Source organism: Salvelinus fontinalis, chromosome 1 (assembly GCF_029448725.1).
Source record: "Salvelinus fontinalis isolate EN_2023a chromosome 1, ASM2944872v1, whole genome shotgun sequence".
NCBI lineage: Eukaryota > Metazoa > Chordata > Actinopteri > Salmoniformes > Salmonidae > Salvelinus > Salvelinus fontinalis.
This window is the reverse complement of record NC_074665.1, coordinates 45860413-45877650: the sequence shown is the minus strand read 5'-3', so window position 1 is coordinate 45877650 and position 17238 is coordinate 45860413. Positions and strand designations below refer to the sequence as shown.

At 44.9% G+C, this 17238-nt stretch overlaps 1 protein-coding gene across 2 annotated transcripts; it reads left to right on the top strand.

Moving 5' to 3' along the window:
* Positions 1–1751: 1751 nt before the first annotated feature.
* Positions 1752–11408, top strand: LOC129855673 (uncharacterized). 2 transcript variants are annotated; one of them, XM_055923591.1, is made up of 9 exons: positions 1752–1901; positions 2099–2125; positions 5795–6004; positions 6094–6296; positions 6859–6871; positions 6960–7169; positions 7259–7461; positions 8703–8762; positions 10898–11408. In XM_055923591.1, the coding sequence occupies exons 2-8, from the start codon at positions 2104–2106 to the stop codon at positions 8724–8726; spliced, it is 885 nt and encodes a 294-aa protein (XP_055779566.1). In that variant the 5' UTR covers positions 1752–1901; positions 2099–2103; the 3' UTR covers positions 8727–8762; positions 10898–11408. The 2 variants fall into 2 exon arrangements, with proteins under 2 accessions (XP_055779566.1, XP_055779558.1); XM_055923583.1 differs by having other exon boundaries at positions 6856–6871.
* The last annotated feature ends 5830 nt before the right edge of the window (positions 11409–17238 follow it).

Here is a 17238-nt window from a genome sequence, read left to right as displayed (position 1 = left end):
TAGCTGACGGATCTGGCTGCTCATGGCTAGCTGACGGATCTGGCTGCTCATGGCTAGCTGACGGATCTGGCTGCTCATGGCTAGCTGACGGATCTGGCTGCTCATGGCTAGCTGACGGATCTGGCTGCTCATTGCAGACGGATGGCTCAGATGGCGCTGGGGAGACGGATGGCTCAGATGGCGCTGGGGAGACGGATGGCTCAGATGGCGCTGGGGAGACGGATGGCTCAGATGGCGCTGGGGAGACGGATGGCTCAGATGGCGCTGGGGAGACGGATGGCTCAGATGGCGCTTGGCAGACGGGCAGTTCAGTCATCGCTGTGCAGACGGCAGACTCCTGCCGGCTGAGGCGCACTGTAGGCCTGGTGCGTGGTGCCGGGACTGGTGGCACCGGGCTGGGGACACGCATCTCAGGGCTAGTGCGGGGAGAAGGAACAGGGCATACTGGACCCTGGGGACGCACATTAGGCCTAGTGCGTGGGGCCGGAACTGGTGGTACCGGACTGGGGACACGCATCTCAGGGCTAATGCGGGGAGCAGCAACAGGACGCACAGGACTCTGGGTACACACAGGAGGCTTGGTGCGTAATTTAGGCACTGGTGGTAAAGGGCTGGAGACACGCACCATAAGGCTAGTGCGTGGAGGAGGCACTGGTTGTACTGGACTGGGGACAGTCACAGGAGAGTTAGTACATAGGGCTAATATAGGAGGTGCAGGACTAGGGAGGCGTCCAGGAGACCTGGTTCGTGGGACTGTCCTTTCCAGACGGTTAGCACGCACATCAGGACAAGCATGGAGAGCTGACTCAGGTAACCTCACATCCCGCACACGCTCTGTCGGGCGGATCTTGTGCCTCACGCACCAACACAGCAGCTCCCTCATTTCACTCTCTTCCAACCTCCCCAATAAATCCTTAACAGTCTCTGCATCATTCCCATTGCTCCCCTCCAATCTCAGCCCGACTGGCTCAGGTTCCCTCTTAGAGGAAGCACGGGAAGTTGACGCAGTTCTCCCATCTGGACTCGCCACATTCCCCATGAGCCCCTCCCCAAGAAATTTTTGGGTATTACTCACGGGTCTCCAGCCTTGCTTCCGTGCTGCCTCCTCATATCGCCTCCTCTCGGCTTTCGCTGCCTCTAGCTCTTCACGAGGGAGGCGATATTCTCCAGGTTGAGCCCAAGGTCCCTTTCCTTCCAATTCGTCCTCCCATCTCCAGAAATCCTGTGTAGGTAGGTCCTGTTGCCGCCTTCCATGCCGCTTGGTCCTATGGTGGGTAATTCTGTCACGATCGTGTGGCGGATTAACGGACCAAAATGCAGCAGTTGGAAAATATGCCATCTTCTTTTATTTTAACACGAAGATGAACACGACACAAAAACACTTTAACAAAACAACAAAATAACAAAACGACCGTGAAGCTACAAACGTTGTGCACAAACATACAGGCTACTAACGTTCTTACATAGACAATTACCCACAACCAATGAGAGCCTATGGCTACCCTAAATAAGGCTCCCAATCAGAGACAACCGAAATCAGCTGTCTCTAATTGGGAACTCATTCAGGTAACCATAGACTCTCCTAGATAACTAACCAACGCTAGACATATACACTCAACACAAAACCATCTACTACACCCCATAACCCCTTTACCAAATAAACACCCAAATCCAACAAAACATAAACATTACCCATGTCACACCCTGACCTAACTAAAATAATAAAGAAAACAAAGAATAATAAGGCCAGGGCGTGACAGAAAGTGAACAATAGATTTTCTGTATAGTCATACGGCACATCTGAGGAGAAGTTTGTTTGTTTTTAATGACTATTTCGCATTGCAATTAATCTGATTTTTAAAACATTATCAGAATTGGCAGAAGTGGAAGTGACCAGTAAGGTAAGGGGGTATATCTGATATTTGAACTTCCCAAAAATAAACAAACATTTCTATCATAAAACAAAAAATGCTGAAGAGAGAGATACACAGTATACACAGTATGTGTTTTTGCACTTGAGAGAAATAGAGAATAGGATGAATAGAAAAGTTGCTTAACGATGTGTATAGTTATGGTTTCCAACTTTTTTTTTATGCAGGCAAAATGGCAGAAGCTGGTTTTCCTAGTAAGTCAACACGTCACTTTCTCAGGAGATATTGGTTGCTTATCTTGTATTAATATACTAAAATTGTTATAGCTGTCGCTTTCCTCATCCTCAGATGAGGTGAGGAGAGAAGGATCTTCAGACCAATATGCGGAGTCAGGGAAATATGCCATCTTTATTATTAATACGAAAACTGATGGCCACACGAAACAAAACAAACACTTTCAAAACTTACAAAATAACAAAACGACGTTGACGCAAACCTGAACATAAACTTACATAGACAAACGTAAACTCACGAACAGGAACGGACATCGAAACATACGAACAGCCAAACAGCTCCAAAAGTGAATACATCGAACACAAACGAAGACATCACAGGAGACAATCACCCACAAACAAACAGTGAAAATGCCCTACCTAAATATGACTCTTGATTAGAGGAAAATGCAAACCACCTGCCTCTAATCAAGAGCCATACCAGGCAAACCGAAACCAACATAGAAACAGATAACATAGACTGCCCACCCAAAACTAACGCCCTGACCATAAACACATAAAAAACTAACATAAATAGGTCAGGACTGTTACAGTACCCCCCCCCCAAGGTGCGAACGCCGGGCGCACCAGCACAAAGTCCAGGGGAGGGTCCGGGTGGGCAGTTGACCACGGTGGTGGTTCCGGTTCAGGACGCTGTCCCCGCACCACCATAGTCACTCCCCTCTTCTTTCTACCCCTTCTACTGACCACCCTAACACTACCTTCCCCTAAATAAACAGCTAGCACCGGGACAAGGGGCAGCACCGGGACAAGGGGTAGCACCGGGACAAGGGGTAGCACCGGGACAAGGGGCAGCACCAGGATAAGCACCATCACCGGGACAAGGGGCAGCACCGGGACAAGGGGCAGCACCGGGACAAGGGGCAGCACCGGGACAAGGGGCAGCACCGGGACAAGGGGCAGCACCGGGACAAGGGGCAGCACCGGGACAAGGGGCAGCACCGGGACAAGGGGCAGCACCGGGACAAGGGGCAGCACCGGGACAAGGGGCAGCACCGGGACAAGGGGCAGCACCGGGACAAGGGGCAACACCGGGACAAGGGGCAACACCGGGACAAGGGGCAACACCGGGACAAGGGGCAGATCCCGGCTGAAGGACTCTGGCAGGTCCTGTTTGGACGGCTCTGGCAGGTCCATGCAGGCTGACGGCTCTCGACGCTCATGGCAGGCTGACGGCTCTCGACGCTCATGGCAGACTGACGGCTCTCGACGCTCATGGCAGACTGACGGCTCTCGACGCTCATGGCAGGCTGACGGCTCTCGACGCTCATGGCAGGCTGACGGCTCTCGACGCTCATGGCAGGCTGACGGCTCTCGACGCTCATGGCTCTCTGACGGCTCTGGCTGCTCATGGCTCTCTGGCGGCTCTGGCAGATCCTGTCTGGTTGGCGGCTCTGGCAGATCCTGTCTGGTTGGCGGCTCTGGCAGATCCTGTCTGGTTGGCGGCTCTGGCAGATCCTGTCTGGTTGGCGGCTCTGGCAGATCCTGTCTGGCGGGCGGCTCTAGCGGCTCCTGTCTGGCTGACGGCTCTAGCGGCTCCTGTCTGGCGGATGGCTCTGTAGGCTCATGGCAGACGGGCGGCTTTGCAGGCTCATGGCAGACGGGCGGCTTTGCAGGCTCCTGGCAGACGGATGGCTCAGATGGCGCTGGGGAGACGGATGGCTCAGATGGCGCTGGGGAGACGGATGGCTCAGATGGCGCTGGGGAGACGGATGGCTCAGATGGCGCTGGGGAGACGGATGGCTCAGATGGCGCTGGGGAGACGGATGGCTCTGGCCGGATACGGCGCACTGTAGACCTGGTGCGTGGTGCCGGAACTGGAGGCACCGGGCTAATGATAAGCACCTTCCTACTAGTGCGTGGAGCAGGGACAGGGCACACTGAACTCTCAAAGCGTACTCTATACCTGGTGCGTGGTACCGGCACTGGTGGCACCTGGCTGAGGGCACGCACCTCAGGACTAGTACGGGGAGAAGTGACAGTGTGTACAGGACTTAGGAGACGCACAGGTGGCTTAGTGCGTGGGACCGGAACTGGAGGCACTGAACTGGATACACGCACTATAGGGAGAGTGCGTGGAGGAGGAACAGGGCTCTGGAAATGCACTGGTAGCCTAGTGCGTAATATAGGCACTGTAGGTACTAGGCTGGGGCGGGGAGGTGGCGCCGGAAATACCGGACCGTGCAGGCGTACTGGCTCTCTTGAGCATTGAGCCTGCCCAACCTTACCTGGTTGAATGCTCCCGGTCGCCCGCCCAGTACGGGGAGGTGGAATAACCCGCACCGGGCTGTGTAGGCGAACCGGGGAAACCCTGCGTAAGGCAGGTGCCATGTATGCCGGCCCGAGGAGACGCACTGGAGACCAGACGCGTTGAGCCGGCCTCATGACACCTGGCTCAATGCCCAATCTAGCCCTACCAGTGCGGGGAGGTGGAATAACCCGCACTGGGCTATGCACACGTACAGGAGACACCGTGCGCTCTACTGCGTAACACGGTGTCTGCCCGTACTCCCGCTCTCCACGGTTAGCCTGGGAAGTGGGCGCAGGTCTCCTACCTGCCCTTAGCCCACTACCCTTTAGCCCCCCCCCCCAAGAAATTTTTGGGAGTTACTCATGGGCTTTTCGGGCTTCCGTGCAAGACGAGTCCCCTCATAATTCCGGTTACGAGCTTGATTCTCCGGCTTCCATCCACGTCTCCTAGCTGCCTCCTCATACCAGCGCTCCTGGGCTGTGGCTGCCTCACTCTTCTCACGAGAGCAGCGATATTCTCCAGTTTGCGCCCAGGGTCCTCTACCAGACAGGATCTCCTCCCAAGTCCAGAAGTCCTTGTTGCTCCGTCGATTTTTCCCATACCGCTTGGTCACATTTTGTTGGTGGGTGATTCTGTTATAGCTGTCGCTTTCCTCATCCTCAGATGAGGTGAGGAGAGAAGGATCTTCAGACCAATATGCGGAGTCAGGGAAATATGCCATCTTTATTATTAATACGAAAACTGATGGCCACACGAAACAAAACAAACACTTTCAAAACTTACAAAATAACAAAACGACGTTGACGCAAACCTGAACATAAACTTACATAGACAAACGTAAACTCACGAACAGGAACGGACATCGAAACATACGAACAGCCAAACAGCTCCAAAAGTGAATACATCGAACACAAACGAAGACATCACAGGAGACAATCACCCAAAAACAAACAGTGAAAATGCCCTACCTAAATATGACTCTTGATTAGAGGAAAATGCAAACCACCTGCCTCTAATCAAGAGCCATACCAGGCAAACCGAAACCAACATTGAAACAGATAACATAGACTGCCCACCCAAAACTAACGCCCTGACCATAAACACATAAAAAACTAACATAAATAGGTCAGGACTGTTACAAAAATACAAACCACAGTTTAGTCAGATCTATGTCATAGATTATAGATTTGGAGCAGACATGGGATTGTTGTTGAGTCTCAAACTGTTAAATAAACATTGTTTCCTGTAAGCATTGTCACAATAATGGAGCTCAACAGGACACACCTTCACATAGAGCCAACTCTGTCAGCGCCAAAAAGCAGGGTCATGAAGTAAAGAATGACTGTTTAATCTTTAATAAAACAGATATCCTCTTGCAGGTAAGCCAAGGATGGGAAAAGTATGCACCTGTGTCGTAGGGGATACTTTCAATTCTGATAAGGACTTGGTAAGACAACTCACTGGCCGAGGAGACTGTACTGAAGTGTCACTAGTGGAGAGTGATGTCATCATAATGATCTGTCCTATGTTCGGTAACTTTGGAATTCTGGACCTTGATATACAACTGGAGGTGGTCTCAGAATACCTAGGTATGTATCAAGAGGCTAATTACCTGAACGCATGCTTTATTTGTTAGAGTTCTTAAACTAACCTTGTTCATCCCTCACTCTCTTGACAGCTGGTAGACCTGTTGTTCTGGTGGTGCTGCATCATGACACTTTTGACCCAGACTCCACTATACCTGACAGCAGCAGACTAGTGACCAGGGGCGAGGTAATACTCACAGTGGACTGTCTGTTTAATCACAGAGGTCTGCTGGACTGTCCTCGCAATAAAGAAGCAGTCGATATGATTCTGAAGAGGCTAAACGTCCAACCAAAGGTATAGTTACAACTTATACCCACTAAGTTATTTAGCACCACACTTGCCCCTTGCCACTTAAGAATTTCTGAAAATGAATTATAATTCCCTTTTAGTATAAGAGCTGTTATAAAAGACCGCCTGAAATGTCAGCCTGTTTTGGTGGGATAAAGTTTTGGTTTGGCTGGTGACATCACCAGGTGGTTAAATAGTTAATAGATCAAGAAGAATGAGAGTACCCAACCTCTCTGAACTATAACAGCTAGTTTTCAGATTTTCCCATCCCCACTCAGACCACTCCCAGACAGTTTTAGCAAAATTCTTGCTTGAGAAATTGCTCTTCGCTAAGAAGCTATTATTGTTTCTTTTTGACCATTTGAATTGAAAACAATTACAGTATGGTACCTAATTGTTACCCAGAAATGATTTTATATTGAAATTAAAAAAATATTTCAAAATGCTGCATTGGACCTGTTACCTGACTTGCCTAGTTAAATATCGGTTTAGAAATCTATGTTCAGCACAATGTAGAATTGAATACTATACTAATGATTCATTTCTTCACTTCTCTCTGTTGCAGCAGGAATTCACAGAAGGTAAACAGTGCTCTAAATAAAATGTATATTATGAATTGCACAATAACAAAGGTTTCCTTTTTAACAAAACAGAGATATCCTCTTGCAGGTAAGCCAAGGATGGGAAGATTATGCACCTGTGTCGTAGGGGATACTTTCAATTCTGATAAGGACTTGGTAAGACAACTCACTGGCCGAGGAGACTGTACTGAAGTGTCACTAGTGGAGAGTGATGTCATCATAATGATCTGTCCTATGTTCGGTAACTTTGGAATTCTGGAACTTGATATACAACTGGAGGTGGTCTCACAATACCTAGGTATGTATCAAGAGGCTAATTACCTGAACGCATGCTTTATTTGTTAGAGTTCTTAAACTAACCTTGTTCATCCCTCACTCTCTTGACAGCTGGTAGACCTGTTGTTCTGGTGGTGCTGCATCATGACACTTTTGACCCAGACTCCACTATACCTGACAGCAGCAGACTAGTGACCAGGGGCGAGGTAATACTCACAGTGGACTGTCTGTTTAATCACAGAGGTCTGCTGGACTGTCCTCGCAATAAAGAAGCAGTCGATATGATTCTGAAGAGGCTAAACGTCCAACCAAAGGTATAGTTACAACTTATAGTCCACTTTAAGTTATTTAGCACCGCACTTGCCCCTCGCCTGTTTGGGTGGGTTGAGTTTTGGCCAGCCTGGCGACATAAATTAGTTAAAAGACAATTAAGAAAGGGATTTCCAAACTTCTCTGCCAATAACAGCTAGTTTTCAGTTTTCCCCTCCCCACTCAGACCACTCCCAGATGTAACAGTATAACTTTAAACCGTCCCCTCGCCCCGACACGGGTGCGAACCAGGGACCCTCTGCACACATCAACAACTGACACCCACGAAGCGTCGTTACCCATCGCTCCACAAAAGCCGCGGCCCTTGCAGAGCAAGGGGCAACATTACTTCTAGGTTTCAGAGCAAGTGACGTAACTGATTGAAACGCTAGTAGCGCGTACCCGCTAACTAGCTAGCCATTTCACATCCGTTACACAGACAGTCCTAGGAAAATTATGTTTAGCTTAATGTATGATTGAATTGTATAAGCACTTCTTTCAATCAACTTATGGAAACCACCAAAATGACTGTTGAAGGGATGCAATGAATTGAATATTGATATTGAATTGAGTTTTCAACTGACACGAGTTGAATATATTGTACATTAAACAACAACAACAAAAAACTGTTGTAAAAGTAATTAAACAGTTTTCCCTATTGAATGTGCATTGATTGAAACCTGAAGTCATCTGAAATAAAATCTTCAAATGCTGATGACGTCTTGCAAATGCAATACAAACAAAAACAGCTTTGATGAAATGTGAAGTATCTATTTGAATTTATTATTATTATTATTATTATTATTATTATTATTATTATTATTATCTACTATGGGTCAGAAAAGCTCAAGTATTTTGTTAAACAATCTAGGAGCTTCAAAACACTAAACTCTTGGGTCAGCCATATGGTCAATTATCTTAATTTGCAGTGTTAGACATTTTGTAAGATAAGGCAAAATGTCACATTACAGTGCCCTTATTACTGTGTAATTACTGCTGTAAGTACAGTGTAACAAGTATTGGAATGACTCATTGTCACACTGTACTTACACAGAGCTTACAGGAGTAACCCTAAACCTAGCCCTAGCCCTAACACTGACCATAACCTTTACCCCAAGTACAAGGTCAGTACAGTGTAACAATGAGTAATTACAATAGGCTACTTGTTACTGTATTTACACAGTAATAAGAGCACTGTAATGTAGATTATTTTCTGAAAAGGTATTAATAACCTATCTATTTTTAGATCCCTTCACCAACCCCATGGTAGGACCCTGGTAACAATCACACACAAAAATGATTCAAGGTAAGCAGGGTCTATTATGGTTAGCATCTTCAATGAGAAATCTTCAACAAGGTCACTGTATATTGCTCAACTTATCAGTCTAACTTGTTCTTAAGATTGGTACTTGAAGAGAGCATCTGTTTCTAATGTACAAAATCAACGCATTTCCCCCGCTTTTTATATCTCGCCCAAAACCTTAAACCTCTTTGGGGCAGGGTACGTTGAACACTGTTTGCTGATACAAAGACAAATGTAATTAATGTTCACCATGAGGTACATTGAAATATGACTTTGACACAATGCCCATTCAATGTGTTTTTGCTAGGTGGGTCAACATTCAACTCTTTAAATATGTGTAAGCAGGCACCATGTCTATCTACATGTGCTATTAACACATCTGCCAATGACTCATTCAAATCTATATTGGAATAATATCCAACATCCAAATATCAAGCAGGATTTTCACTTTGAGACTGATCACAGGGAAACCACCTCACAGTGGTTATTGTGAAATAAGATGAGGGTTGATCAGATTCCTCTTTAGGTTCTGGTTTCTGGGCGATCTGATCTGACAGAGTTAGCAAGGCTAAAGAGTGTGACCCACTCTTAGCTTTGCTACACTCACATTCTATGCACCTCTCTGAAAGTCCAGGGATAGTCAAATTCACTACTGTGGCTAGTAATAATTTGGTTATCATGAGGAACTCATGAGAAAACTCACTGTCCAAGTTTGCAGCACCAACTGTAGTCACAATGTTTACTGACAGTCGATGACAAAATCACCAATGGAACGTTGCCCTTTCTTTGCTACACAGTAAGAGCTTTAGTGCCATCAGGTGGATACATGCTTTTACTGCATTAAGTGTAATCGCTTAAAACATAAAGTATACATACAGTACAAAACAACTTCAGATAGGGCTAAAATATGAGAACTGATCATGAAAACAAAGCACGTTTATTCTAGTCTACATGCTAATTTCTGCTTCCAACATAAAACGAGAAAGAAGAGGATGAATTCAGGTCCGTGTGTTAATGGGTAATTCCTATTTCGTCTAATCTCGGGAATGCCAAACAAGAGGAAATTAATCGCTTTGATAATTTTTCTAATTGGAAACCAAAACGAAAATTGGATATCAACTCGTTCTCGTTTCAAAATTGGGTATCGAGTAACAGATAATAAATAACGACAAAATGTATCAAATTATGATTATATATATTTTGTTTAAAACTGGACGTACACGCCCCCTAATATAGCTAATAATAATGGTGCATAGCGGTTATGTTTACAGTCTTGGTTGAGCTACAGTGTCCGCAGCACAGAGAAAGGATTTTACATTTGTGTGACAGGAAGATAAAAATACCTAAAATGCCTAATTTATCATGAAGTTAGCATGCCAATAGAACGAACTCAACAACAACTGAACAAAGTTGGCTTGCACTACCTGGCTAGCTAGCATTAGCCGGCTAACGTGACTGCCAAATATCTTTATAACTAAACCTCATTGTTCTGTGTTACTGCTGACTAGCTAGCAGGCTGGCTAGCTACAGTAGATAGCCCTACCTGGCTATGGCTATAGTCATGTTAGCTAGTGGAAGTAAGTTAGTCCCTCATGCTAGCTAGTTGTAGCTAGGTAGTGGATGTAAATTAACATTAGTCCCTCAACCTACTGCTAAAAGATGAAGCGGCCCGGCCAGAGCGAGGTAACGTTAGCTCCTGCAGAAAGGTGAGATTTGTACATTACTTTCTGTAGCTAATTTAGCTAGATCTTCTGTCTGGTTGGTGCTTATTGACTGAGTAGGAGACAGTATGACATCTGAGCAGGTCATCATTTTAAGCTCTCGAGTGGCGCAGCGGTCTAAGGCACTGCATGTCAGTGCTAGAGGCGTCACTACAGACCCTGGTTCGATCCCAGACTGTATCACAACCGGCCGTGATCGGGAGGCCCATAGGGCGGCGTACAATTAGCCCAGCGTTGTCTGGGTTAGGGGAGGGTTTGGCCGGGGTAGGCTGTCATTGTAATTAAGAATTCGTTTTTAACTGACTTGCCTAGTTAAATAAATGTTAAATAAAAAAATTATGAACCATACAGAGAAAGTCTGATATTACTTGATTACTGATTTCCCTCACACTCTCTCACCCTCTCTGTCATTCACAGGACCATTCAGGGTCCACTCACTCAGGCCTATCCACAAGCTCTCAAGGTCCTATACTATTTCCTCCTACAACACCCCGATGAGAAGCAAAAAGCCTGGTACAATGACTGGCCTGGCACCCCTGGCCTGTGGGAGAGAGTTGGCACAGAACTCATCAGTGCCTAAAGTGCCCAGCAGAGGGTCCACCAGAAACCCTGGGGGCAGCCCTGGCAGTGATGAAGGATCTCCTACCTTGACATTTTTCGAAACCATTTTTCCAGTGTTTAAGGTTTCTGAAAAGTTAAGCACACAATATGCTACAGTTCTACAGCTACAGTAGATTACAAAATGTGTTTGACAGTAGTCAACATGCTCCATTAAGATGCATTGTCACAGCTCAGTGATATCACTTGCAGATGTTTGTAGATCAACCAGTGTCCTGTTTATTTTTTTCATTGAGTTTAGAAACACAATTATACATGTCATTCAGTTGTAGCTTGTTAGCTCTGATAAAGACTTACTCATGTACATGTTCATGTATGTGTCTAATAACCCCTTATTACATATCACAGTGGACTCAGGTTAATAGAGAGTATAAAAGCTTTGAAACAATTGCAGCTAAACCTAACCTAGACTAATTTACTGGCTAGTTTTTCACTCAGCTTTGTTTGACAGTTCAGTCTGTCACCACTATAGGCCATATCAAGACGTATTGTCATAGCATTGATATCACTCGTAGATAGGTGTAGAATGGCGCATTGCCATTATCTGTTATTATTAATAAATACAGTGCATTTGGAAAGTATTCAGACCCCTTGACTATTTCCACATTTTGTTACATTACAGCCTAATTCTAAAATGGATTAAATACATTATTTTCCTCAATCTACACACAATACCACATAATAACAAAGAAAAAACAGGTGAATACAATTATTATTATAATACAAGGTGCATCTTGTTTCCATTGATCATCCTTGATATGTTTCTCCAACTTGATTGTGACTGTGGTAAATTCAATTGATTGGACATGATTTGGAAAGGCACACACCTGTCTATATAAAGGTCCCACAGTTGACAGTGCATTTCAGAAGCGTGGCATACGCAAGAGTGAGGAAGGACCGTGAAATGGCGTAAGCAGAAGTGCTTAGCGAGAAAGATGAGTGGACAACATTGAAGTTTAATAATGGAACAAAAAGGGTAAAAATTGTTGTGGAAAATGAGTCTGATAAATCGTTGCTTGTTGGAGTATGTTTTTTGGATAAGGATGTTTATTTGGGAAACCCTTTTGACATCACAAGGATGGTGAAGAAGGCACTGGGAAAAGTCCATGCAATCAAAGTAACCAGGAGTAGTATGGTGTTGATATCGTGTGTATCTAAAGAAGAAAAGGAGCGTGCATTGTGGCTCGCGAAATTATCGACGCGTGAAGTGAATAGCTTTGATTTTCGGAACAGGGCACCGGTAAAAGGTGTTATCTCTGGCATCCCGTTGGACATTGATAAGCAATATCTTAGGCTAAAAATTCCAGGAGTAGTTAATGCACGTCGCTTGACCCGTATGGGGAAAAGGAGCAAAGTTTCTGTATTATTGATGTTTGATGAGTATTTACCACCCTATGTAAAGTTGGGATATAAAATATGCCGTAAGACCATTCGTGCAAAACCCAATGCAATGCAAAGAAGTGTAAAAAGTTTGGCCATGTGTCAACTGTTTGCAAACGGAAGGAATATGTAATTGAAGAGTCTGTGAATGTAAAATGTTGCAACTGTGGTGGGGATCAAATTTCCCGATTTCTATGAATGCCCTGTTAGGGTGAAAGAGGTTGAGGTGTCAAGGATCAAGGCTGTACAGCAAATCTCCTATGTGGAGGCGGTGAAGAGCGTTGAAGGGGAGTGGTAGATGCACCACAACCAGTTGCAAATGTTATATGTCAAGTGATCTGGATACACTTATTGTGAAGAAGGTGGATTTGGTAGCATTTATAGCCACAGTTATTAATTGTACAGCACAAGTGTCCATATTGTCCAAGATGCTGGACATCATTATATCTGCAGCCGAGACGTTTTTTTGGGCCTCCAGGACTTAACGGCAGAAGCACTGCAGGGACTACTGTCGCCAGGAAATGTCCCGCCATCACAGGATCTTCTGAACCTGTGTAGGGAACTGATTAAAACAGAAAAGCAGGCTGATTTAATTAACATTTTGTTACTAATAGATTGTACAGAATTTATTTTTTACCCCGCAACTTTTTCCTTATTGTATCCTTATTATCCACCTGTACAGTAGGTGCACATAATGCACATAATTGTTGCGAACGCCATTAGACCAAAGTGCATGTCAGAGCAAAAACCAAGCCATGAGGTCCAGGGATTTGTCCGTAGAGCTCCGAGACAAGATTGTGTGGAAGCACAGATCTGGGGAAGGGTACCAAAAAAAGTCTGCAGTATTGAAGGTCTTCAAGAACACAGTGGCCTCCATCATTCCTAAAAGGAAGAAGTTTGGAACCACCCAAGACTCTTCCTATAGCTGGCCGCTGGCCAAACTGAGCAATCGGGGGAGAAGGGTCTTGGTCGGGGAGGTGACCAAGAACCCGATGGTCACTCTGACAGAGCTCCAGAATTCCTCTGTGGAAATGGGAGAACCTTCCAGAAGGACAACCATCTCTGCAGCACTCCATCAATCAGGCCTTTATGGTAGAGTGGCCAGACGAAGCCACTCCTCTTGTCAGTAAAAGGCACATGACAACCCACTTGAAGTTTGCCAAAAGGCACCTAAAGGACTCAGACCATCAGAAACAAAATTTTCTGTTCTGATGAAACCAAGATTGAACTATTTGGCCTGAATGCCAAGTGTCACATCTGGATGAAACCTGGCACCATCTCTACGGTGAAGCATGGTGGTGGCAGCATCATGCTGTGGGGATGTTTTTACAGCGGCAGGGACTGGGAGAATAGTCAGGATCGAGGCAAAGATGAACGGAGCAAAGTACAGAGAGATCCTTAATGAAAAACCTGCTCCAGAGCGATCAGGACCTTAGAGTGGGGCAAAGGTTCACCTTCCAACAGGACAACAACCCTAAGCACACAACCAAGACAATGCAGAAGTAGCTCTGGGACAAGTCTCTGAATGTCCTTGAGTGGCCCAGCCAGAGCCCGGACTTGAACCCAATCGACCATCTCTGGAGAGACCTGAAAATAGCTGTGCAGTGACGCTCCCCATCCAACCTGACAGAGCTTGAGAGGATCTGCAGAGAAGAATGGGAGAAACCCCCCAAATACAGGTGTACCCCAGACGACTATAATCGCTGCCAAAGGTGCTTCAACCATGTACTGAGTAAAGGGTCTGAATACTTATGTAAATGTGATATTTGCAGGTTTTTTTATTTATTAAATTGCTAACATTTCTAAAAAACTCTTTTTGCTTTGTCATTATGGGGTATTGCGTGTAGATTGAGGATTTGAAAAAATTATAATAATTTTTAGAATAAGGCTATAACGTAACAATGTGGAAAAAGTCAAGGGGTCTGAATACTTTCCGAATGTACTGTATGTCATAAGTGTTTCCAACGTAGGTTTAGAGATAGCCTTGTCATTTCCAATGCTACCAAGTTGCCAACACCGAGCAACGTAGGCCTGATCACCGACAACGATGAGACAGCCTATAGGGAGGAGGTCACAGACCTTGCAGTGTGGTGCCAGGATAATAACCTTTCCATCAACATGATTAAGACAAAGGAGATGATTGTGGACTACAGGAAAAGGAGGACCAAGCACTCCCTCATTTTCATTGACGGTGCTGGAGGCATCTGCTCGGCCTCTGACCACAAGGCACTACAGAGGGTAGTGGGTATGGCCCAGTAAATCACTGGGGACAAGCTTCCTGCCACACAGGACCTCTATACCAGGCGGTGTCAGGAAGGCCCTAAAAATTGCCAAAGACTCCAGACACCCTAGTCATAGACTGTTCTATCTGCTACCACACATCAAGCGTTCCCGGAGCGCCAAGTCTAGGTCCAAAAGGCTTCTTAACAGCTTCTACACCAAGCTATAAGTCTTCTGAACAGCTAAACAAATGGCTACCCGGACTATTTGCATGTCCAACCCCCCCCCCCCCCCACACACACATTTTTACGCTCTACTGTTTATTATCCATGCATAGTCACTTTACCTCTACCTACATGTACATATTACCTTGACTAACCTGTGCCCCCACACATTGACTCTGTACTGCTATAAGTGTTAAGAAAGTATAAGTGTTAAGAAAGTAGTTACTAAAATAAACTGAGGTAAAAATGCTTTATTAAAGAGCAACAATAAAATAACAGTAGCGAGACTATATACAGGGGGTATATAGTCTCGCTACTGTTATTTTATTGTTGCTCTTTAATAAAGCATTTTTACCTCAGTTTATTTTAGTAAATACTTTCTTAACACTTATTTTTCTTAACTGCATTGTTGGTTAAGGGCTTGTAAATAAGCATTTCACTGTAAGGTCTACAGCTGTTGTATTCAGCGCATGTGACAAATATAAATTATTTTGATTGGAAGGTGAGTGTTGAGCCAATATCTGTATATATCTGCAGATCCAGAGGCATCAGGTCCTCTGTTATCCTGGCCAAATTAATTGTGGTAGAAAATTCCCATGACATTTTGATTCATAGTCTAGCTTTACTGGACTCCCGTCCTGAGCCTGCCGTTGACTCGAGCCCGAGCGGCTGTTATTTAAGTCCCGTCGTGGGACGATGCTGGTGTTGCATACTTCAGTTGCATTGTGGTCACTTCTCGCTCTGTGCTGCTCTGCTCCTCCCAGGACCCAAACAACCGTGGCAATGGCTGGCGTGAACCCACATACGCCTCTCTGCAACCTTCACCGCTGTCTGGGTTGTCAGGAGCACCTGGAATGGACCAGTCCGGCGCTGTTGGTGCCAAGTCTATCTGCAGAAGTCCTTGATGACCACCCAATCTCCTGGCTGCAATTTGTGGAGCTGTCCTCCCCTTTGGTTCAGGCAAAGCTGCTTGAACTCCTGGAAAAATAGACTTCAGAGCGTTGTTAAGTGCAGTTAAGTGTAACTTGCCATTCCAGCGGTGTACTTGACAGGTATTCGACCTGTCCTTAAGAAAAATGTGTTCAACAGTTCATCATTATGCAATCATTCATTCACAATCATTCTGGTATTGTGTGCGTCCACACATTAATTCATGGGGTACCCCTCCTTATTTGTCTAGTTCTTTAACAGTATCTACATTTCTTAACAGCAGTCAACTCTTAGATCAACCAGTTAACTAATTCCAGGCCTATTTTAAATTAAATTTGGTTCACTTAAATTCAAATCCAAAAGATCAGTCAGCTCAATTCTGCCTACTTAAATTCAGCGTCCGAGAGTACAGGTTTTCTACCCTTACTTCTCCCTTTTGACACATTGGCTCACTTCCCCAGGCGCTGCACCTGATTGTAGATCAGAAACATCCTGTAGAGAAAACATGTTTTTTAACAGAGACATGAAGTTCAACAAAATAGCCTCCCAGCAAGTTTTCAACCAATTTAGAATGTGAAATTGTCTTCCCAGATGAGGTGAAGAACCCATGTTGCCAAAGTCATGCACAACCCAAAATGCATACCTGCTGCCAGTATACATCGTAACAGTATCCTTAAACAAAATGCATGCACAAGTGAGAGAAAATGATTCTGCAGCTTGGGATGACAGATGTGGTGGTATATTTAGCACTCTCTAGGGTAGTGGCAGCTGTAGTTCCTGTATAAGACACTAATGGTTCTCCTTCAGTCCCCCTGGAGTCCACTGTATCTTGTCATTCATCGCCATCTTGTGGTCAGAGAGTGGCTGTACAACCTCAGCATAGTCAGGTAGCCAGGCTCTACAATAGCCTGCCATTCCTGTTTGTCAACACACAGTACCAGTCAAAAGTTTGGACACACCTACTCATTCCAGAGTTTTCCTTTATTTTTTACTATTTTCTACAATGTAGAATAATAGTGAAGACATCAAAACTATGAAATAACACATGGAATCATGTAGTAACCAAAAAGTGTTAAACAAATCAAAATATATTTGAGATTCTTCAAAGTATCTACCCTTTGCCTTGATGACAGCTTTGCACACTCTCAAATATATTTTGATTTGTTTAACACATTTTTGGTGACTACATGATTCCATATGTGTTATTTCATAGTTTTGATGTCTTCATTATTATTCTACAATGTAGAAAATAGTACAAAATAAATAAAAACCCTTGAATGAGTAGGTGTTTCCAAACTTTTGACTGGTACTGTATATTGTTTTGTAACTGGCTGTGGTACAGAGAATTGCAGCCTCACGCTCTACCATTTCCTCCCATTTAATGTA